The sequence below is a fragment of the Brachionichthys hirsutus genome, chromosome 16 (genome assembly GCF_040956055.1).
Source record: "Brachionichthys hirsutus isolate HB-005 chromosome 16, CSIRO-AGI_Bhir_v1, whole genome shotgun sequence".
NCBI lineage: Eukaryota > Metazoa > Chordata > Actinopteri > Lophiiformes > Brachionichthyidae > Brachionichthys > Brachionichthys hirsutus.
This window is the reverse complement of record NC_090912.1, coordinates 1,982,021-2,004,520: the sequence shown is the minus strand read 5'-3', so window position 1 is coordinate 2,004,520 and position 22,500 is coordinate 1,982,021. Positions and strand designations below refer to the sequence as shown.

The 22,500-nt window shown below is 51.8% G+C and overlaps 1 protein-coding gene across 1 annotated transcript in view; it reads left to right on the top strand.

Annotated features, from left to right (window-relative positions):
• Positions 1 to 21,579, top strand: part of znf385c (zinc finger protein 385C) — a 41,431-nt gene extending 19,852 nt beyond the window's left edge. The window contains exons 2-9 of the mRNA XM_068749741.1: positions 10,755 to 10,897; positions 13,229 to 13,339; positions 15,452 to 15,665; positions 18,074 to 18,421; positions 18,503 to 18,690; positions 19,137 to 19,235; positions 19,656 to 19,745; positions 21,349 to 21,579. Of these exons, the coding sequence (XP_068605842.1) occupies positions 10,755 to 10,897; positions 13,229 to 13,339; positions 15,452 to 15,665; positions 18,074 to 18,421; positions 18,503 to 18,690; positions 19,137 to 19,235; positions 19,656 to 19,745; positions 21,349 to 21,579 (1,424 nt within the window). The remainder of the gene's footprint in view (positions 1 to 10,754; positions 10,898 to 13,228; positions 13,340 to 15,451; positions 15,666 to 18,073; positions 18,422 to 18,502; positions 18,691 to 19,136; positions 19,236 to 19,655; positions 19,746 to 21,348) is intronic.
• Positions 21,580 to 22,500: the final 921 nt, after the last annotated feature.

The window sequence follows — 22,500 nt, the reverse complement described above, 5'->3', positions numbered from 1 at the left end:
CTCTGTTCCTCCTGCAGGCCCAGTTCAATCTTGAAGCTTAATTGAGCTCCGTCTCTCCCGGCTTATCTCCAAAAGCCGCCCCTTTCATTTGAGTAAATGCCTTCGTTCCTGGCTCCACTATGAGGAAGCCGATAAGGGATGTCTTTCATCCACAGCAGATAGGATGGTGCCCCCCCCCCCCCCCCCCCAGCCCAATGTGGGTGCAGCTTGTGTGTATTTGCACGCCTGCACAGCGTATGCACAATGATGCTTGGGCGATTAAATGTGTGTGTTTTGTGTGTGTACTCACACACGCGCACACACACACACGCACACACACACACTCGTGCACAATAGCTGATGATGCTCTGAGGTAAATATTCAACGCACCGCCTCCCGTTTCCAGCCGTCCTCTCGGGCAGCTAATCATTCAAATGTGACATTTCTATGATTGCACATAATCGCACGAGACCGCTGCCACCTTGCAGGGGTCGAGTTAATCGCCGCCGCCGCCGCCGCCACCTGGCTCGCACGCGTCTTTGGGGTGAAGCTAAAGCATCGATTAGGAGGTCTGTACTCTCCGGGTTCTCTTCTGGTTGGCTGTTGTGTTGGGCTCGGGGTGCAGGAGCTGTGCAGCGGTGAACAGAGACCCCCTCCTGCAGGAGTTCGGGCCCCGGCTCGTCTCTTCCCATCCGGCCCTCCAACCCTGCAACTCCTCTCGAGGGACAAATAAAGCAAATTAGCTAAGCTGTTGGAGGCGGCCAAAGCCCAAACACACCTCACTGCTCCCCGCGGACCCCCCCCCCCCCCCTGCCCTCATTGACTCGGGTGTGTTAGCTCGAGGCCAGCTCCGTATCTATTAAAGCTGCTCGCTGTCGGTTGAAGGGATTTATCAAGCCGCTTACCAATGGGGGGGGGGGGGGGTGATTGCTTACTAATGGGGGGGGGTTGTGCACTTCTGCAGCTACACTTCCTACAAATCCTTATTGCAGCAATCAGATCTGACATTTGTTCCCGGTTGTAATCAAACCCCTTTTTGTCACTTCATCAGATCTCCTTTGTGCCTTTGTGGTGCTCAAATGTTCCGCGTTGTGTGTGTGTGTGTGTTTTTCAAAGGATTCGAGATACTATCTGGAATTGATATCTTGGGTTTTGGGTGAGATATTCTTCTCATCCGACTTAAAGCAAAAGTTGTTGGAATAAAAGCAGCTCGCTGGTTCCAAAGGTCTTCATCTCCAACACCGAACTCGTTTGATTTGTATTCCGAGCGTTCTCATGGAAACCGCCCAAGTGTAATCGGCCCCCGGCCTTCCTTTCTCTCTGTCAATCAGCGGAATTGATTCTATGAGAGCTAATTGTTCCCGGTTTAATGATCATGATGTCTTGATTAGCCCGATCCTCTGGAGTGCTGTTGTGGAGAGTGTGTTCTCCTGCTGCTGTTAAACGGTAAGTCCTCTTTGTCCCGGCAGACAGACATTGGTGGCCCACTCTCCCGGGGGGGTCGTAGCATGTTAGCCAAAGGTCAGCTAAACTCTGGATAGTCCAGATCGGGTCTGAGCGCCTCAGACGGTGACTGCCAAGTATGGAATTGATCCCTAAAATGTTGGGATTGCTTCTATCCATCACGCAGGTTTTTCTTTTCTTCATGCATCATTTGTTGTAGATTCTGAAAAGTTAGCAAATAAAAGTCTTAAAAATCTGCACTTTCACACTTGAAACTCAGAACAAGGTCCAAACTGAGGTTCGGGGGTTTATGCCACGCCATATAGAGCTCACTGCATCATCCAGCCATTTGTTCGTTCATCTGAGGCGGGAGTCGGCTGAAGGGGAGTCGGCTGAAGGGGAGTCGCCTGCGGCTGGAATTCATGCATCGTTCTGCAGAGAGCGCGTTTGTTCTGCGTGCATTCTTGCGTGTGTTCGTACAGACGCCGTGTGGGAATGCAGGCGTTCGTGTGGAGGCTAATTCTTCAGCTAGCTGAGGGAGCCCGGTTGAATCCGGTTTGGCGTTTCTTTGGTCTTGAACAAAACAAACAGGTTGCTTGTGTTCGTTTTTTTGTTGTTGTTTTTTTACAGTATCTCCTAATCTCTGTTCCTGAATGCCCGTTCCCTCCTCTTCCTCAGCTCCCCGCCGCTACGTCTCATCTGCGATCTCGCGCCGATGTCAACGTTTTTACAACCCCCCTGACACACAAGTTTGTGCGACGACCTTCGCGGTTGTCGATGGGTTTTTCCCGCGCGGCGGCAGATCCGATTGTAATTCCCATGAATCTGCATTTTCAGCACCGGTTATTAAAAGCCGGGGGGGGGGGGCGGGAAAGGTTACGGTAAATGTCACTCAGCCGACGTGGCCCTCGGGCTCGGCAGAACTCCCCGACCACGAGTTTCGTTCTCACCATTTTAGGGAAGTAATTTCACCTCAGAAAGCCGAGAACTACGTCCCGACTCGCTCCGAAAACCTCCCGAGCAGCAAATTCTAAAGGCCTTTCACAGCAAAAAAAAAAAAAAAAAGGCAATCATAGCGAGCTCGCCCTTCCTCCTGCGCCTCCTCTTCGTTTCCAGCTCGTCCACCTCCTCTTGCTCCTTGTCACCACTCCTCCCAGACGTAACGGCTTTCACCGCCGAGGTCGCCCACCTGTCGCCTGCTGTAAACAGGTCATGAATAATTCAGGAGTTGTCCGCACTGGTTGACCGCAACAGCTGATGATCCCACCCCACCCCCCCGCCACCCCCCCGCCGTGATGAGCAAAGATTCATCCCAGCGATTCGTGCTCTAATCCTCCTGCTGGAAACGCTCTAATGAGAAAAGCTCTCGGAGTCCTTGACCTCCGCGGGCGTGGAAGTTGGTCCGGAATGGCGACGCTGGAAACTTTTACCTGGGAATTATTTTTTTTTAGATTTTGACGAACCCCCCCAGTTATATTTGAGAGACACGTAGGTTGGGAGGCAGCGAGATGCCGGTTAGAGCTGGCCGGCAGCTGGAATGATTGCTTTTCGCTCCTTATCGCCGCACCGGCAGGTGTCTAAGACGGGCTAACACCACGCACACACGCACACACACACACACACACACACACACACCTCCCATCCCCCCCGCCTCCAAATATCCATCCGTCCCTGCTCCTCTTCACATTCTGCTGCCAATAGTAACTTAAGAATCCTGTTATGGCTTCGCTCATCCAAACACCTGCAAAGGCTCTGATAAGAATCCTTATCGGCCCGGCCCAGCGTCTCCTCTCTGCGCCCGGGCGGCGCCGTAGGGCCCGAAGGACGGCGGCGCCCAGGGCACATTACGGCGGCGGGTTTGATTGTTTTCACCCACATTACCTCGCGCGGCGCTTCACGTTGGAGAGGCCACGGGTTGAAGGAGGCGTCAAATTCTTTGCCTCTGTGAAGGTTTTCTATTTCGAGACACGAGCGCCGCCTTCGGGTGCAACGCCAATTTACTCGCCGCTCCCATCTTTGGAACTGCACACGAGGACTCCCCAATGAGGAGGCATCTGCATGCCAGACTTCGAGAAGAGGAGGGAGGAGACGACAAAGGGCGGGGCAGCGTCACACAAAGTTTCCCTTCAGAGAAATCCGGAGGCGCCGATTGGGTGACGACGGCAGGTTTTGTCCTCATTTAGCGAATGTTTATGACGCTGATGCGACATTCTACAGACTGCCTATGCATGCATTTGCACAAATGTGTTGTGCACGTGGTAATGTGCCAAACACTAAGCCGTTTGTGCGTCGGGTTTGCTCGTTTGCTGACGTTTCCCTTCTGCTATCTCACCTTCGTTTAACTGCACAGGGGCTGAAAACCAAAATGAGCCTCATGGATCCACAAGGCACGGCGCCGCAACCTGCAAATTAAGTCCCACAGACGTGCTCCTGTAGATTAATCTCCACGCTCGCAAGCAATTATTCCGGCAGTGATGTTGAGGCATGAGGCTGATTTGAAACAATTACCGTCCAGGTTGGGGAAAAATACGCTCATTCGCTTTCCAGGGCCGCTGCTGATTGAGAGTGGGGGCATTTTTAAAACACGCCCACGGGGGTAATTGGGGCTTGACATTGCCCGTGTCCTTCGGACACGTGACGGTTAAAGATTAGCTATGAATTGCATCGCCGTCGTTATTTGCACGTCCGTTTATTATAATAATAACCCATAAAGCCAGAGCTGTCAGCGCTCCAGGTGAGGCTTTAAAATAACGGGGAGGCTTTTCCTTTTGGTGGAAAAATGGTGAGAGATGATGAAAGAAGATACTGTAATCTTTCATTTGGTATAGGTTGTTCCGTTTGCATAGTCATAGTAAAGAATATCCTGTGGGGCTTGGAATATTGGGGGGGAAATGCGCGAGTTGAACATGGCTGGCACTCGATGAGTTAATCGGATGTAGACACACGCCTCAAAGTGGAATTTAAATGAGGTGCGTTATCAGAAAAGCCCAAAACAAAGAACCTGGAAGGGCAGAGCGCGTGAAGAAAGAGACGCTTCTATGAAAAACACGTTCAGGTGCAGTGGGAGTAAATGATCAGAAGGCCATCAGACGGGGGGGGGGGGGGGGGGGGGGTCAATTTACCGGCTCAACTTGCTTAGCAGGAGAACCTTTGCGTAACAATGAATGCAATAATACACACGTAATGTACGGCGCCATTCTCTCTGCAAACAGCTGACTTGTGTCATTTAAATAAATACAAGGGGGGGGCTGTTGCCCCGGAATCTCAGGGAATAGCTGTCTAAATGAATTATCAATGGCAAGGAGGTGTTTATTGTGAGAGACGCCGGGATGGGATCGTTCCACCGCCTCGACTTGGTTTCATTCACCGCAGTCCCGTAACGACCTTTTATATCTGCCTCTCGCGTCGGAGGGGGCGCCTTCATCTCTCCTCCTCTCATCTCATCTGGCGAGGAGTTAAAATTAGAAAGCAACCTCTGCCTTGTTTGTTTCCTCTCCCCCCCGAGCATCTAATCGATTTGTAATGAGTTTGTCGCAGTCGGCGTGACGCTCGGCTGACCGGCCTGATATTTAGTCACGTCAAAAAACGATGTCGCTCCTCATGCCACTTCCGCAAATGACTCAATTTGCAGAGGGAATGAACCCCATCTGAGTTCCTGTCAGTCCCACGGAGCCCCCCCCCCCCCCCCCCTTACCAACACGTGGGCTTTGACTTCCGATTGGTTCTTGACGTGCCGCCGCGGGATGGCGTGGACAGATGTTTAAACGCTTTCTCGTATTTGATCGTTTCCCAACTTTTTTAACGGCGTCTCTTTTTGTTTTCACCCGGAGGGACGTGTCCGACAGCTGCCGGGGAGTCTGTCAGGCAAAAGGAAGGGATTAGAGAAACGCGTGGGTTAAAAGAAACCTGCTCACCATAAATATTGAAAGTAAAAATCCACAAAAGTGTTTTCTTTCTTGCCGCAATCCGCATAGATTTCCTCTTCCTCCACGTCCTTCCATCAGGCAGCTGCGGCAGCTCTTTTTCCCGCCCCGCCCGTTAACGGATGCCTTCGTATGGCGCCGCGGCGGGGAGGCGGAGCGATTTGTCCCTGCATGGCTCCGGGCATCATCATCGCAGCTTGGCAGATGGGCCCGCTCTCCTCTCAGGTTGGGTTCGGCGGCGCCGCGCCGCACGCCGCTTGCCCTGACAGAACTCATTATAGACGCTCCGCAGGAGGGAGAGGCATCATCCAGGCCGCCGTCACGCTGGAGACATGAGCGAGACGGACGCAAAAACGCTGGTCGGGAGCCTGAAAATATCTCATGAAAGCCGCTCTCGGCTATTATTTAGCCCGATTCCAGGGTCAAGTTGTCGTTCTAGTACTTCTCTTCATCGAATCTGAATGCAAAGCAGCAACAGAAGCAAAAGTTGATGCGGCGCGGGCTTTTGTTTCAGCGTCTGTGTGGGCAAGCTTCATTCACCGGTTTGACGTCTGCTTCTCGATGAACTTTTAGGAGTTGAGAGATGCAGCTTTTAGCCGAGTCGGCGTTGACGGATCGGTAAACTTCGAGACGGCGTGATTTATCTGCATGTTGATAGACGAGCGATGGGGTCATCTACCTTCCTTGGGAGGCGCTCTATTTTCAGCCGGCGCTGAGCTCAGGCGTGTAATCGGGCCACGCGGGTCAGTCGGTCACCTCCTGCCAGTCGAGGAGGAGATGGAGGGAGGGGAGCAGGAAGACGTGCGACGGGTTTGAGCTCAAAACAGGGGGGAAAGGAGGTCTTAAAAGAGACGGATTCATCTGTCAGACTCGATGTTTGACGGTTCAGACGCGGTGACGATGAAGCCGCGTAGCGTTCGCGCTCCAGCAGGCCGCACGCCAGCGACCTGGAAAGCAGAGCCAGAATATAATCTGAATAAACAGCCTTAAATAATTTAAAGGTAAATGCTCCCGCAGTCACGAACGCATCGTATCTGCCGCTGAAACGACCGGATTCTTGGCTGGTCGAAATAATTCCACGGCCTCTGCGCTGTTTCATCGGGTACGATGAAGATGAGGGAGGAACGGCTGCAGACGGAGAGGAATAAAATAGAAAATGACGGCGGTTAACTCTCCGTCTAACTTTCTCCACGGCAACCGTGACGCCACCTCCCGAGTCACTTCCCCATCTCTCTCTCAATCGCTGTCTCCCGGCGGGGTGATGTCATTTCACCAGGCGAGACTTGGGTTATTCCATACCTCCATCCAAAGGAAGAAGGTGACGGGTGAGGGCGAGGATGCTGAAGCTGAGCAGCAACAGCGCGGCAGGTGCACGATGGGCGTGCACGTCAGGACTCTAGCATAGCATATGAGGGCATCATCAAAAGGAGAGGCTGTTATGTATACTGTATACGGCGGACCGGCGAGTCGACACGGTGCAGAGTAATTACGCTCACATTGCAGCCGCACTTAGCGCTCATCATTTCACCGGTCAGCGGTTTCCCCGGCAGATTCGTCTGCATTTGGATGCGCGGCTATTCATTATCACAGCTGGATCATCGCATCGGAGAACCCGGTGGCCGCAGCAGAGATGGGGAGAGCGATGCCCTTAAGTTCTGCAGAAATCAGCAGAGGCGGTCGCTCTCGCTGCAGCGACTAAAATCACGAGTCCTGGCGTAAACACGCTCCGAGCCCGGGATGGAGCGAGCGCCATCTCTGCTGCGTTCTTTCCCAGAAGCTTTCAGCGTGTTTTTCTCTTTTGAAATTGAAGCTGCACATTAAAAGGCTCTTTTTTTTATTAACCTTAACAAGCAGCTTGTTTTTCTTTTCATACAAACACCACAGTCGCAGTCAGAAGTGTCCTCCGGAGAGCATTAAGCCGCGCCACTAACAGCCCGTGTGAAATGGTCACAGGGAGCGATTGGACCCCCCCAGGCTAACGGCACGAGGTTACAAGAAGAGCAGAATGCATCATTTTCAGACTGGAAAATCTTCTCCTACGGATTATCGAGTTTAATCCTGTTGTTTGTTTGATTTCACCGACTTTCAACCTCCTGAAACTCATGAAATGTACCAACAAAAGCGAATTAATGTTTACTGTTTGAAGGCTCGAAGCAAAGTAGGCGATGTCGTCCGATCGATAGAACATGCTTGATCAATAACGTCACACCCTGGGACCGGTTAATTAGACTTATCCAGCTGGGCCGGGCTTTAAGAGATCACTCCTTTCTTTCTTTGGCTTTTCAAACCTTCTGATTCGGTTTTAAAATGACTCCCTCTGAAATGTTATAGAAGTTCATCGTTACGATCGCCTCCATGGGCGAAGCAGAAAGATCAAAGGAACGAGTTCCTGTCATCGCCTCTGTGTTCTACAGCTGCAGCGGGAGGGGGGCGGGGGGGTCATCACTTTGGTGCTCTCCGATGTTCTGCTCGGGTGAACCGCCTGGAAAAGGCACTTTAAAAAAAAAAAGGTTTAAATCCAAGTCTGTCTGAAGTGAAATTGTAGGTTGTCGCTACGGCGACGGGCAGGAGGGAGAAAAGCGAGGTGGAGATCCTCTCGCTCAGCGCGAGACCCCTGCTGTGGCGGCATCGATCCCACATAATTGCACTGGGCCGCAAATATAAAGGCAGTTTTCTCTCCCCAGCCCCCCCCCCCCATTGGGGCGGGTGCAGGTATGTAGAAGTGAGAAAAAGCAATTTGTCTGAAACCTGCTGGAGCGATGACAAGAGAATAACATTAAAAGGGACAAAGGAGCGAATGGCTAATTTTGTCGTGACAAAAGAGGAGACGGGGGGGAGACGGGGGGGGGGGGGGGCTCAGTGTGTTTACATTGGAATCAATTATTTTCTCCGATGGCCAAATCGAAAACCATTTTTAAATCAGCATTTAATTCTCTGCCTCGGATTCGATGCGATGCGATGTGACGGCGGCTGTTGTGTAACCAAACCCAGTGAGTCACGAGAGGGAGGGAATGCATTGTTGTGATGGGAGGAGGAGGAGGAGGATGATGATGATGATGATCTGTTAGCAAAGTCACCCAAGAGAGAGCGAAAGCGGTCGGACGTTTGGTTTCATCCCGGTGGCGGGATGAACCCTGGATCAGAGACGTGACTCGGCACGGAGTGAACACACACACATATGTGCACACACACATGCGCACACACACACACACACTGTTAAATGAGTGGAAGATGACAGCATGTGATAGAAGGAGGTTAACGGCGGCTGCAGGGAGAATATTCCAGCCGTGCTCCTTGCAAAAATATACGTTCACTTTGAAGTGGAATCACACAATGTGCCAAGTGGAACAATAACGCGCGTGTGTGTGTGTGTGTGTGTGTGTGTGTGTGTGTGTGTGTGCGCCCCGTTCTTGATGCTCGCCCTGGGAGCTGTTTGTTTTTGGCGGTGCGTAGGCCGTCCTGTTTGTATGCGCGCCTGTGATGCTTGTCTAAAACATACGAGTCAGGCGTGCCCACGCTTTCCCTCGCCGCCGTGCACGCCTGAATTCTGCCTCCGTGCCAGCGTCGACATCCGAGGAGGCAAACGGCCAACTCCCCCCCCCCGATTTAATAAGCTGCCTGGGGAGCCGCAGGAAGGTGGAGAAGCACTATCAGCTGATAACTGGCCTCCCTGCAAGCCCGGATGTTTCCTGTGATAGCCCGGCCGAGAGAAGACTTTACCGTGTGTGTGTGTGTGTGTGTGTGTGTGTGTGTGCGTGTGCGTGTGCGTGTGCGTGTGCGTGTGCGTGTGCGTGTGCGTGTGCGTGTGCGTGTGTGAGATCTCCTGCTGGCTGCTGCCCACGTGTCTGGAGGCTGCAGCCGTCCTGCGCTGCTCCCCTCCGGGTGTCAGACAAACAGAAGAGGAGAACCCACACATGGCAAATGGAGGCCTGAGCTCAGCACCGAGGAGCATATGTTCGGAGCTCCGGTCGCCGTGCACACACACGCACGCACGCACGCACACACACACACACACACACACAAGCCCCTTGCACTGAAGTGACCATTCCCGACGCCTTCCGTGGGAACGTCATGATGACGGTGGCACGGAGGCGCCATTCCGTGACCACCTTAATGATTTTCATCCAGGAGACTCGGCTCCTCTTACATCTCTGTGTAACCTTAAAACAGTCGCCCGCTTTTATCCCCCCCCCACGACGGCCTTAAATGAATTTACCTCCGTTATTTGAGAGCTGAATCCCCGGTTTATTCGGGCGCAACTCAGAATCCAGCGAAACATCTGGACCCCGAGATCCTTTCATTCGATGCGCGTCTCCAACTATCGCCTCTGGAATCTGAACCCCCCCCCCCCTTTTTAGCCCAATTGTTTCTATTTCTGAGCCACCAATATATTTCAAGGTCAGTTATTGCCTTTATATATATATATATATGCTCCTGTGTGTGTGTGTGTGTGTGTGTGTGTGTGTTGCACCAGAACGGCCCGGCCGCGTTGACCTGCGGTCGACACCAGTGATGGATCGCGGTGCCGGGATAAGTGCCGTTCCGCTGAAACGCAGTCAGGCGGAAAATTAGAAATCTCTTCATCCCCGGTCCGTTTGAAAGCCGATATCTCCGCTCTTCCCTTCCTCAGCCAGGGGGGGGGGGGGGGGGGGGGGCAGATTGGGGTAATTGGGGTGATGGGGGTATTAAGTCTCTGATGATTCTGCAGACGCACACCGGGGGGGTCTTTCACACAACTAGCGTTGCATTTTGACCCTTCGGGGGCCTTTTAATGGGTTTAAGCTTCTGTTTCATCACAGCAGTCATTTGCAGATTGAAATCTATCATTCTGAAATGTTGCACTGCCAACTAGTGGCCTGGCATGCGCACTGCAGCTCCTTTAAATGCTTCTTTGTGTGCGTTCGTGTGAACGGCGTTCTTTTAATTGGTGTTTTTGTTTTATGAAGGAATGAATCAAATCTTCTTTCAAACATTTTTAACAGGACACACAAAAATAAACCCCAGACGACCCAACGAAACAGGCATTTCTTATCAGATGCCTTTATTTATCTAATTACTCTTTTGTCATTGGCTTCGGTGTTGCTGCAAAACTTTTCTAAACGCAAAGGAAAAAGTACAAACCGTTGTGTAAACGGGGATTCCACACTGACACACACACACACACACACACACACACGAGTCGCACGGTGTGTGTGTGTGTGTGTGTGTGTGGAGTCGGATGGAGGTGTAACGGCGCCTCTGGTACTGAATAAATCAAAGTCGGGCCTCCTCTGAGCCCAGAATCTGACCTTTTGAAAGCCGTCGGTGCGTTTCCGCTCCTGCAATCACACCGGGACAGAAGCGTCCCTCCAGCCAATGTCTCCCGGTTGTTTCTCAGCATCCTAACATTCGTCTCTTGTTGTCGTGCAGGAACGTCGGCCCAGGGCAGCCCGCTCCTGGCTTCCCTCCCGGTGGCGGGACGGCCCCTGCAACCTCAGCTCGACCTCAAACACCTCCTGCCCTTCCGGCTCGGCGGCTCCTCGCCCCTCAGCCTCTTCCCTAACTTTAACACCGTGAGTGTTGAACGCTGTTTTGGCGCCTGATGTCCTTCAGCTGTGGAAAAATACAAATACGCAGGCGTGGACGACGCGAGGTGATCCGCCATTATCTGCGACTGAAGATCAAAAATCTATACTTGTTTAGTAGCAGAGGCCGACATGGAGCTGGGTTCAAGCAGATGGATTCATTGTGAGAGAGGGAAGAAGTTCCGTCTGGATGAAGGTCTCCGGCCTGCTATCGGGAGAGTGCAGTTTATTCATTTGGTTTGCTGCCCGCTGAATGATGCTGCTGGGATGAAGGCCCGGCAGCAGGAAGAACACGCCTTCCTCTCATGTATTTATATTTGCGGTGGAGGCAGGAGGGCAGGAGGGCAGGAGGGCAGGAGGGCGGGTCGGGCGGCGCTCCGTCTGTGTTCAGCTTATTTTTTTGTTTTTGCTTTGGTTCATTATTTATATTCTCCAAACCGACGTCTGGGACTCAAACCTTTTCATTTGTCTGTTAAATAGCGTGAGACGGCCCACAGATGATGCCTTTCCCAAGCCGAGCCAATGCTTTTTGGGTTTTTTAGGTAATATTCTACCTTTTATTAGGAGCAACAAATAAAAAAAGGCGCTATTTCTGCAGTGATTGAAGACGCAGAAGGCGGGAGGTTATTAATGAGTGCGACGAGACGGAACCCAGGAGGACGTACTCACTGAGTTGCAGTTGTGTAATAGAATACAAGTCATGACGGGGGATGCGGAATCCGCCGCATCCAGAATACCAGAAACGATGGTAACTGTGGAAATAACATGAAATCAGTGTCGCCTCGGCCCCGGGAGGAGATGATTAGCCTCCGTGACGCACAGCGTGGCGGCACAGCTGTGGCATTAATCACAAAGTCCATTCAACTGGGAGCCCCAGGTTCTTTTCGCCCTGATGAGGGAGACGTCCCCGACTTAAGCGGGGGGGTGAATGCACCTGTCTCCAAAACTAAATATCCCCCTGTCCCACCGGTGTCCTGGTTACATCCTCCACCTCCTCACCCTCTTCTCATCTGTCTGTGCGTCTTCCTGTGTTTTCTACCTACCGACTGACTTGGCTCAGGATGCGTCCCGTCTGGGGATGGCGGCAGTGGGTCGGCGGGGGGGGGGGGCTTGGGACAAAAGGTGCATTCAGAGCAGTCGGTTTGGGATGGCTGCAGACGGACAATAGGCACATTCTTCAGCTCCTAAAACAAATAGCTGTGTGCAGCCCGGCCTGCCGAGGTGGGACAGCCGGGTTTTAGTGGTCGGACCTGGTGGGGGGGGGGGGAACCTCAGTGGAACATGTAAGACGCCGACATAAAGCAACAAAGGCCAGGATCGCCCCCCGAGGGAGGGACCCACCTCCAGCGTTGAGGCTTCCGTGTCAGGTGTGTTTATATTCCCGCTCACACCTGGCTTTGTGGAATTCATCGACCGACCTCTGCATGCGTTCAGGCCTGTGCCACGGAGGCGGGGGGAGGGGCACTTTCCTGGATATGTTGGCGGGGCCAGCCTGATGATGGCCATAAAACATTCTGAACTCCGATGTTTAAAATCAGCTCTTCTCTTCTCGGATGTTTGTTGACCCCAGCTCTGTCCTCCCGAGGTCACCAGATAGCTTCAGCCGTTTGCCAGCGAGCGGGTTTTCCTACAATTAACCGCACAGCAAGCCGTATTATTTGTTCAGTGTCTGCATGAAATGCTTTCCTAAATGCACCACAAACAAGGCAGGGAGGTCAAGTTCAATGAATGACATTAGCTCAGTGGACGAAGCTAAACGGCCGGCCGTCACAAAACTGGCCGCACTCTTTAATTATGCAGAACTTTGAGCCCGAATAAAATTCTAACGAGTCATTTATATGGAATTTCACCCCTTTTGCAGTTTCTGGCGCACAAAGACATTCGTTAAAGAGACCGTAACTGTGTCCGTAGTGTCTGTAGAAAAAGTGAGGCAAGCCTTTTCTGGTCATAATTTCTCTGCAGGCTCGTTCGCTGAACCGTGGATCAGTCCTTCCCTAGTTTGCGCCTGATCAGCTTCAAACTTTGCCTGTGAGATGATTTTGGTGACGTTTTTTGAATGCGAGTGCAGAAGCGACGTCTGCAGCAGAGCTTTGCCTTCCCCTGGGTTGGCAGATTTAACATTACTAATGCCAGAATACAGTCCGTTCCGAACCGGCGCTGCACTCAATGTGACAGACCCAGCAAAAATAAGTGGCGGTCCGAGGGGGGGGGTTGAATCTCTGCAAGCTGCAGATTGAATCTCTGCAAGCTGCACAGCCATTTCTCATTTGGGGGAACTAAAATCTGAAACAGCTAATGTCGTTTGTTCCTGTCTCTCAGATGGACCCTGTCCAGAAGGCAGTGATCAACCACACATTCGGCGTCCCTCAGCCCCTCAAGAAGAAACAGATTATCTCCTGCAACATTTGCCACCTGCGCTTTAACTCAACGGTAAGAAATGCTTCGTGCTTTATGTCGGAGGCAGCGACGTAATGGGGAGATAATAGGGGGGTGGGTCTGCATGGAAGTTTTTTTTTTTTTTGTAGGAAACTATTTATCTGTTTGTCGTTTTCGGCGTGAGGGATTAGGCGACGGGTTGAGGCCGCCATTTATCAGAAACAATCAGCACCCCGAGCAGGAAGGAGAATCCACAACGCAAACGACTCAGACATGCACAAACATCAAACATGACAGTTCATGCATAGCCCCATAAATAAATAGTTAACAATCTAAGAAATCTTTAAGCGCCTTCACGCCTTTTTTTTGGGCCCTCCTGTTTTCAAAGGAGATCCGAGGCGCAGGAGACGAGGAGCTGAGGGAGGGAGAGGAGGTTCTTCACACACTCGAGGAAATCCCGTTCCCTGAATCTGCACACTTAAACAGGAGTGTCGGGCCTGACTGTAGCTTCGTCCGTCTCTCCGGGAGCAGGAATGCTTTCCTGACACTCCTGTGAACTCTCCTCGGCGCTCGCTCTGATATTATTCCGGCTTGTCCGTGTGCGTAAGGCTCAAAGGAGAGGAGGAAGCGCTGCCTGCCGCTCAGGATCAGGCAACCTGAACCTGAAGAGCCACCGAGCGCCAGCTGAGGCTCCGGTACTCGCGGACTGGGGCCGACCTTCCCGGCGGAGGTTGTGGAAAGGTGCCTCTGGGGGGGGGGGGCGCGTTCGACTCTTCTTTTACCTGCTGGCAAAGGTTTCCGAAGAGATTAAGCGCATCTGTGTCAGAATGCTCGCCACAAGCTCAGAAGCCGGTTTAGCTTAGCATAGCCTTGACAAGTTCCACACCCATCAAACATCCGTTATGTCTGTCCTCCCCCCCCCCCCCCCACTTCGATCCCCGGCTCCACCGGAACTCTGTCGGTGTTGGCGGCGAGGCCGCTGACTGAATTCATCACATCACGCTAATCTCCTAAACCATTTCATGGCGGATCGGTCACCCGATGGGGCGGAGTCAGCCGTGTTATTTCGAGGCTTCATTCCCTGCTGGCGTGTTTTTCCCTCCATCCCTCGACCGCAGGCCGGCGATGCGGCTCCAACGTCTGCGCCCGGGAACGGAAACTTACGTATTCCTGACGGGAGTTTGTTTCGCTGCAGCTGAAGGCGATCAGAGAAATTCACATTTCGGCTGTAATAAATAAAAATAAATGATAATAATAATCATCTTTCCACTTAGGAGTCTTCAAAGCAAAGTCCGACCTCTTTACGTAACTTTAAGGATTTGCATGATTTACTTCTTAATCAAGTAAAGCTGGATGGGAGCTCGGAAGAAGGAAAATGGTTTTTACTTCGCTCCAGTTTGAAGTGGGGGGGGGGGGTGCTTTTATGTTTAATCCATCATCCTTAATCCATCTGAGTTTATGAAAACACCCTTCTTACTCGGTGTTCTTTATAATGTGTGTTTTTATATTACTGTTTGTAGTAAACAGTAAATCGAGCCATCGTTCATATTGAATCGACATTCCCATATTTTGCTTTCCTGGATCTGTCGGGGTTCTCTTCTTGCGCCACAGCTCTGTAACTCGGTCCTATCCGGGCCAGGAGCCGAAAGAAGCCGATCCCAGGAGGCTGCCGGAGCTTTAATGACTGATCTCTATTGATTTCCCCGGTATTGTGATGGATCCACGCTCGCTCTGACAGCAGGCGCTTTGTTCCCGGGATTCGCCACGGCCGTGAGAATGACGAGAACGCCGAGGCAAATCGGGATCCGTTCTGGAATGACATTTGTGCGAGCTTGTTCAGATCTGCATCGCGGCCTGCGTCTGATGTGGGTTTTTGGGATCGAGCGCTAACCGGATGCTCGGATGCACGCCACATTAGTATGTATTGCCGTTGGTAGAGCTTGCAGACTGCGACTCTGGCGGCGCACATTAATCAGGTCGCCGTGGCGATAGGAGCCTCTCCTCCAAATGCAACCATCGCCCTTATCAGGCGGGGACAGACGACACTCGCAGACATGCCTGCAAGAGAGAGAGAGAGCAAAACACCCAAGCGTGAATTTTTAGCGTGTACCGCACGCCGGCCGAGTCAAAAAAAAGCTAACCTGGTGTTCTCGCATCTTCCCACAGAACCAAGCAGAGGCTCACTACAAGGGCCACAAGCACACCCGGAAGCTCAAAGCCATGGAGGCCCAGAAGAACCGGCAGCGGCGAGCCGGCGAGGCCTCGTCCGGCGGGAGGGAGCGGCCCAGAGACCGGGATCGGGATCGGGACAGGAACAAGACGTCCACATCCGAAGCACATCTTCCAGCGGTCATGGACACGAGCTCAGCGGAGGGAACAAGTACGCTAATAACGCAGCGGGAAGTGGAGAGGAACGGCCTCCTCCAATTCGCTCTTCTCCATCTCGTCTCTGAAACCCTCCTAAATCCCGCTTTCACGCTCTCCTCCTCCATGTCTTTGCCTCGCTCATCGCTTTCCCTGCGCACCACTGCGCCACATCTTCCGTACGCCGTATCGTCCACCTCCTTCCCTGCATTTCTGTCTCGCTCTCTATCTGTGTTAGATGGAGAGGGGCCGCCGTATTTGTGCAACATGAATGTATTCCCTTCTGCTGTTTTGCAGGAAGCACAAATGCCTTCGCTTCGGCGGTGAGCATCAGCGTTTAGCTTTCGCTGAAGCGGGAGACGTGCGCCGTTTCCCTTTCTTTTTCAACAATTTTTTTCCTTCTGCTTCCTCTGCCCCCGCCTCAGATCAACTAACTGAGCGGAACTTCAAAACGCAGTCGGAATATTAAAAGAGAAAAAAGGCGAGAAGAGGCAGACGGGTTTGCGCTTCGCTCCTCCTCGATTCTCGCAGACGTTTTCGTGCCTTGAAGCGCCAAGATTCTCCTCCAGGAAAGGAGAAAGTGGGCGAAAGACTGGCCGCCCGATAATGCGCTCGTCAAATCTCATTTTAATATTCCGCCGTTGCTCCGACAGAGGGAAGCGGCGGCGGCGGCAGGAAGGAGGTGATGAGCGGGAAATGAAAGATAAGATTAAACGAATGGAGAGGGAGGGAGAGGAATAAGAGAGGAAGAGCTCGGAGGGACGACGAGTCATTGGAGAGAGAGAGGAGATAAGTCGGAGCTGCTTTTTATTCTGTGAGGAGGAACACTTTAATAAGCCCAATTGTGTGGCTGGCCTCGTGAAATTGAAATGCAGCCGTGCGCGCCACAATGGCGACCCGGAATGGAACGGCGCTCCTAATTAACGCTCCATGAAATGAGCTTCGTCTGCCACCAAACCCAATGCTGGTGGGCGCGCCGTCCAAGTTGATGCCCACGTCGTCCGCCGCCCGCCAGGAGCCAATAACACACCTGATGGCTGCTCCTGCGTACAGCCAGCCGGGCTGAATAAACAGGCACGCCTCGGATCAGGCGGTAAACCAGGCGTTCTGTGTCCGGATGTCTCGATGTTCCAGAAGCCCGCGCGTGTTTTAACACTGAAAACCAGTCGGATTTAATGTGGCTGTAAAAATCAGGGTTAGAATCAATTAATATTAAACAAAGCTGGCTATTTCCAGCATAATATTGATCCGAGGATCCATTATTTTCTGCTGTGATTTGAGGCCCGGCTGGCGCTGCCAATAGGCCGGCCTTTGGTCCGACAGTTTTCCAATGACGGTGGCAGTTTCTCTCGTCACAAAGGCGATGGGACGTTAAGAGAAGCGCCTGATGAGCTGGTAAAAAAAAAAAAAAAGTCATGTTAGTAGCAGAGAGCGGAAGAAGCTTGCTATTTAGTCAAATATATAGAACTCTACATTCGTTCACTCAAACGGGAGAGGAGAGACGGATGGGAACATTGGGAAAAGATAAAACGGGGGGGGGGAGTTCTCCCACCAGGCCCGGTGAAGTCGGGCGGTTTTTCGTTTCAGCCTGATAAGGTTGCTTGAAAAAAATGATCCTCGTCTCCATCGATTGATTTCGTTGGCTCGCTGCTTGTTTTAAAGTTCGGACTTTAAAACAAATGAAGCGAGCTTAAAGATGGCGGAATCGAGCCGGAGCGCCGAGTCTTTTCCGAGGACGTGTGATTCCCATTCTCTGTAAGCTTCCTGCTTATCGTTATCACCGGCCTCCGGGGGGGCTTCTCGGGTGGCCAGGGGCTTTTCCAGGATCGTACCTTACCCTCATTTCAGCGAGGGGGATCCCCTAATCTTGCTCAGGTTCTATTTTTCAGCGGGAATGGGAAAGGAAGACCCTTATCTCCTGTGATGAATTTACTCTGGGATGTAAAGGGAAGAATCGATGGAGCGTAGTGGGGGTGTTCAGCAGGCGTAGTGCGCGGCGTTCCGGCGCGATGCCCTCAACTCTCCTGGGAGGCCGTCGGGGTGAAGGGAGGGATGTGTAATGGAACGCCGCTGACTTATTGGCGAGGCCCGGCAGTCGATTGCTTTGTTTATATTGACTGAGACTCCGGGTACGCTTGATATGTGAATAGGGGGAGGGAAGGGACGGGCGTCCGCGTGGCTAACGCTAGCAAGGAAGGCAAACACATCACACATTTAGAGTTGCCTCTCTAGAATAGCGCTGACAGCAGATGGTTCTGTTGGGCCTAGACCTGACGCAAAAAGCGCCGCCCACTTCCTGTGTGCGCTCATTTTAACCAATTAGGACGCGCACAAAGAGCTCGCCAGCCGGCTCCCAACCTGCAGGGATTGTTCTGCCGTCTGTTCTGTTTGTCTGCGTTCTGACATCGTCCTTTCTTTCTGCAGGTCTGCAGTCCGATCTGGAACCGACCAACCAGGAGGCGAAGCTCGAAGAGAGTCCCAGGAGCGCCGCCATGTTGACGCCGGTGTCCGAGGTTTCCACCGTGGAGTTGGTCACCCTCTCCCCGCAGCTCTCTGAGACCGGCTCAGACACCAGCGGCCCCGAAGTCCCGGAGCTCGCCGAGGCCACGGTTCCGGCCGCCGGGTCGGGAAGCCTGGCGGACGTGCCCAGCGCAAACGGAGCGCTGCATCCAGACGAGGACAAGGACCCCAAGAAGGGCAAAGGTCACCTCCATTGTCCCGTCTGTAAAGTCACAGTCAACTCCGCCTCCCAACTGGACGCACATAACAGCGGTGCGAGTCTTTTTCTCGAAGCGTTGGCGGGCCTTTGCCTTGGTCAGGCGTTTCACGCCCGACCTTTGCCCTCTCCGCCAGGTACGAAGCACAAACTGATGCTGGAGGGCCACAGCGTGCTGCCCAGGCGTCGGGGGAAGGTGGTGGCGGCTCGCGCCGGATGCAAGAGCAAGCGGCTGGGGAGCAAAGGCAGCGTCGGTGTGCCCAGCAAGAACTTTCATTGTGAAGTGTGTGAGATCTTCGTGAACTCCGAGACCCAGCTTAGCCAGGTAAGGTCAAATCGTAGGGGGGGGGGGGGGGGGGGCGACTAGTCATTATAGCTATAGAGGTGTATCTGTATGTGATGAAGTCGCAGCTTGCCGATCCTATTGACGGTATATCATTAGCTACGTCGCTGAAACGGGACCGTAAAGAGGGGGGGGGGGGGGGGGGGCAGTGAAGTCGGACCAGACCTCTAGCGTCAAGGTTGAAAAAGCCTCCACCCATGATTTAAGAAGATAAACAGCAAAGATAAAACGCCTTATCCAGATGACCTTGAGATGTTCCCCTCAGCCTGAGAGGGACGCGGTGCAGAAGCAGCAGGAAGTAATGCAGCGAAACGTCTGTGCAGTCACTTCAGTCACGCTCGACTCGTGTCCGTTCTGGATTCGTGGCGTTTTGACGTTGGCCCGTCAGTGGTTAGCCCGCTGATGCTATTCTCTGCTCGTCTCTGCAGCACATGAACAGCAGAAGGCACAAGGACAGGCTGGCCGGGAAACCGCCCAAACCCAAGTTCACCCCCCACAGCAAGAGCCAGCCGAGCCCCGGCTTAGCGGTAAGTCTCGGCGCAAACAAAAGGGGCGTCTGGCAAACATGCATGTGGCGCGCACACGCGCGGGCTCGAGGAGCGCAAATAAAGCGGCGGAACGGCTCGGGCCAATTCAGTTCAGCTGCTAAATGGTGTGAATGCGTCCAACTTTTGGAACTGATTTGACCTCAAATATCCAGTTAAAAACACAGTGGGATCCTGTTACAGGTTACCCAGGTGTGTGTGTGTGTGTGTGTGTGCGTGTGTCGTAGAGGTTAAGCACACCGCTGCGCTCACTGATTCCTCCACCCCTGAGACGGGTCTAAAATAGTCCCCTCTCTGATCAGCTCTGACGGCAGCAGCCTGATTCAGCACGAATCACTTCTCTCCTCCTCTTCCTCCTCCTCCTCCTCCTCCTCCTCCTCCTCCTCCTCCTCCATCCTACAGAGCGTGAGATGGAGTGGCTACGCGGGCGTCGCTATGTCTGCCATGAAGAAGATGTTCAACCAGTACAATCTCGCCTCCCTCTCCACGCAGGTCAGTGCCGAGAGAGGGCGGAGTCCGGGTGGGATCGGAGGGCGGGGCGGGGACTTCTTTTTGTTCTTGTTGTTTACTTGTTTATTCCACTGGCGATGACGTCAGCGAGGCCGTGAAGTGGGACCAGCTTCCTTTTACACTTTGCCAGGTCGATGGGCGAAGGGGAGAAATATTTGTCTGTTAGCAAAATAAAATCTTCAGCTTAGATCGATTCGCCTGGTTCATTTTTTTTAATTAACTGCAACAAATGATTAATTCAAGGTTGACGCTTTATTTATTTATTTTCTCTTTTTGCACCTCTGACTGGCGTCGCCTCCACGGCGAGTTATTTTCATGTTTTACATCGTCGATAAAAAGACCAAACCGATGTTACAAAACCTGATTTCCCACAGACACGGTGAATTAGTTGTGAAATTCTTCTGGAGAATCTCTTCTTTAGGCGACACAGAGGATAAATCAATAATAATGTTCTTAACAGCCCACATTTGTTGATTGTTCTGCAATTCTGCCCCTCAACTGTGACAAAAGAGTTTTGAACAAAGTTAATGCCATAACTTGTGTTGGATGATATTTTTCTTTATTTATTATTTTATATTATTTACTTGAATAAGTTTGATTATTGATCGATGGAGTAGTGTGGTTTTCTTAACCTGATCAATTGAAAGGATTTATGTTATAATAACAGCAATAATCTATCCATTTATTTTTACAACTATACAATTTAATATGCAATGTTTGTAACTTAAGTAGTGAACTGATCAAACGGAAACATTCAGCAACATGGCAATAACGATAGCAACACGCTGCAGTCAGGAAATCAATAATCTGCTGGCGGTGACTATTGAAAGTTATTTGAACTTTTTTGTCTTTTCCAGCATGTTGATCCCGGCTACATATGGAACTCAGGTTCAGCAACGGACAGCTCCATCATATGAAGCTGTCCGGTGCTGATCCTGAAAGTGACGTCTTTTCCGCGCTCTTTTCCGTGAATGGAACTTTTCCACATTATTCGATGTGTTAATTTATTCCCATCACAAACTTTGGTTCATACTTATGATTTTTCTCATTTACAGCTTTATCTCTAACAATTTTTAAGTTACAACCTTTTTAAAAAAGTTATATCAAAACTGAATATTTTATTGTAATTACTGTGGCGGCTAAAGAGTTAAATAAAAAATTAAATAGTTATTTAACAGCATGTTAAGGAGTAGTTACATTTATTTTACATTAAATGACATTATATTTCGTTACATTTTTACTGTGTTACGGTTTATATTTGGCCTTTGGAGGGCAAACATAATGCTAATGTGGCCCTCGGAGAAAATAATTTGGACACCCCTGCTCTAAAGAAATGAACCAGTCTTTCAGAAATACTCGCCATTTAACCCTTTCCCTGCCCCAAAGAGGATCAGATCTCTCCATTCTGGATGTGTGATGCGGTGCATGCTATATATTATGGAGCAATGTATCCGAATACATGCAGATCCTATATATAATATATGCAGATGCCCAGTTCAGGTTGCTTTTACCCTTGCTGTGTCCTTTTCTCATTAATTCTGCCCCCCCCTCCTCCTCCTCCTCCTCCTCCTCCTGTCTTCTCCAGACCAAACTGGCCTTGCAGAAGCAGCTGACCAAGAACTTGACAACCGGCTTCCTGCCCAGCCCCCTCGCCCCACCGACTCTGTGCACGGTGGCGACTAACCCGCTGGCTCTGCGCCACCCGGTGGGCGCCGCCACCTTCATCCAGACCCCTTTCCTGGGCCCCGCACTGTTCCGGCCCGCCCCGGGGCCTCTGCGGGCCACACACACTCCCATCATCTTCTCTCCCTACTAAAGATTTGACCTATACTTCCCGTTTGACCTCCACCCTCCTCCCTTACCGAACCACAGGCCCGTCTTTGGCGTGACCCTCGTGACTGGGGGGGGTCACGCGTAAACTATGCAGACCACCTAATTTAGGATGGAAAGAGTGCACAAGCCCTGACGCTCAGTCGGCCGCGAGGCGCGGGGGCTGTTCCAATCATAAAAGCCAAGAACCCCCCCCATCATGCCTTCTTTCTGCTCCTCTTATTATGACCTACGGGGGAGGGCGGTCCCCCCCGATGGTGACTGGTGCGCTGAGGCCGCTTCTATAGCCATTTCCTGGGTCAGCCTGGTTTGGATTCTGGATATTATTGTGTAACTTATTAGAGAACAAATATAGACGTGTCTCGATGTATGTTTAGTGTGGTTGCCACAAATAAGGTCCCTTTACTTGATGCTCTTTTAAAAGGTTTTTAAGGTATTAGGGGTTTTTTTGGGGGGGGGGGGGTTCCTGGATAGTGCGAGGACGCAGCTGAATCTCTGCGTAGGTGGGGAAGCCGCCGCCGTCGTCGTCGTTTTCAACTAAGATGCATCCGGATCAGCTTCATTTCGGATCTGCCAAACCCCCCCCCCCCCCCCACCTCCATGAATCACTCATTAAGGTCCCGGAAAGGTCGGCTTGTCAACTTGGCTTCTTGTTTATTCTTGGGAATATTTAGATTTTGTTTTTAGTTCCGTTTCCTTGTTTTCCTCCTCCGCATCATTCGTGCATCCCGAGCAGGAAGTTCCCGCCTTTCGCACGGATGTTTGCCGTGCATCCTTCTTGTGCATCCTTCTCGTGCATCCTTCTCATCCCTCTCTCTGCCCTTTCCTTTCTCCCCTCTGCTCTCCTGCCATCTCATCCCCGTCGCTCTCGACTGTCTTTGACGTGATCTCAGCATGAGATGATGAT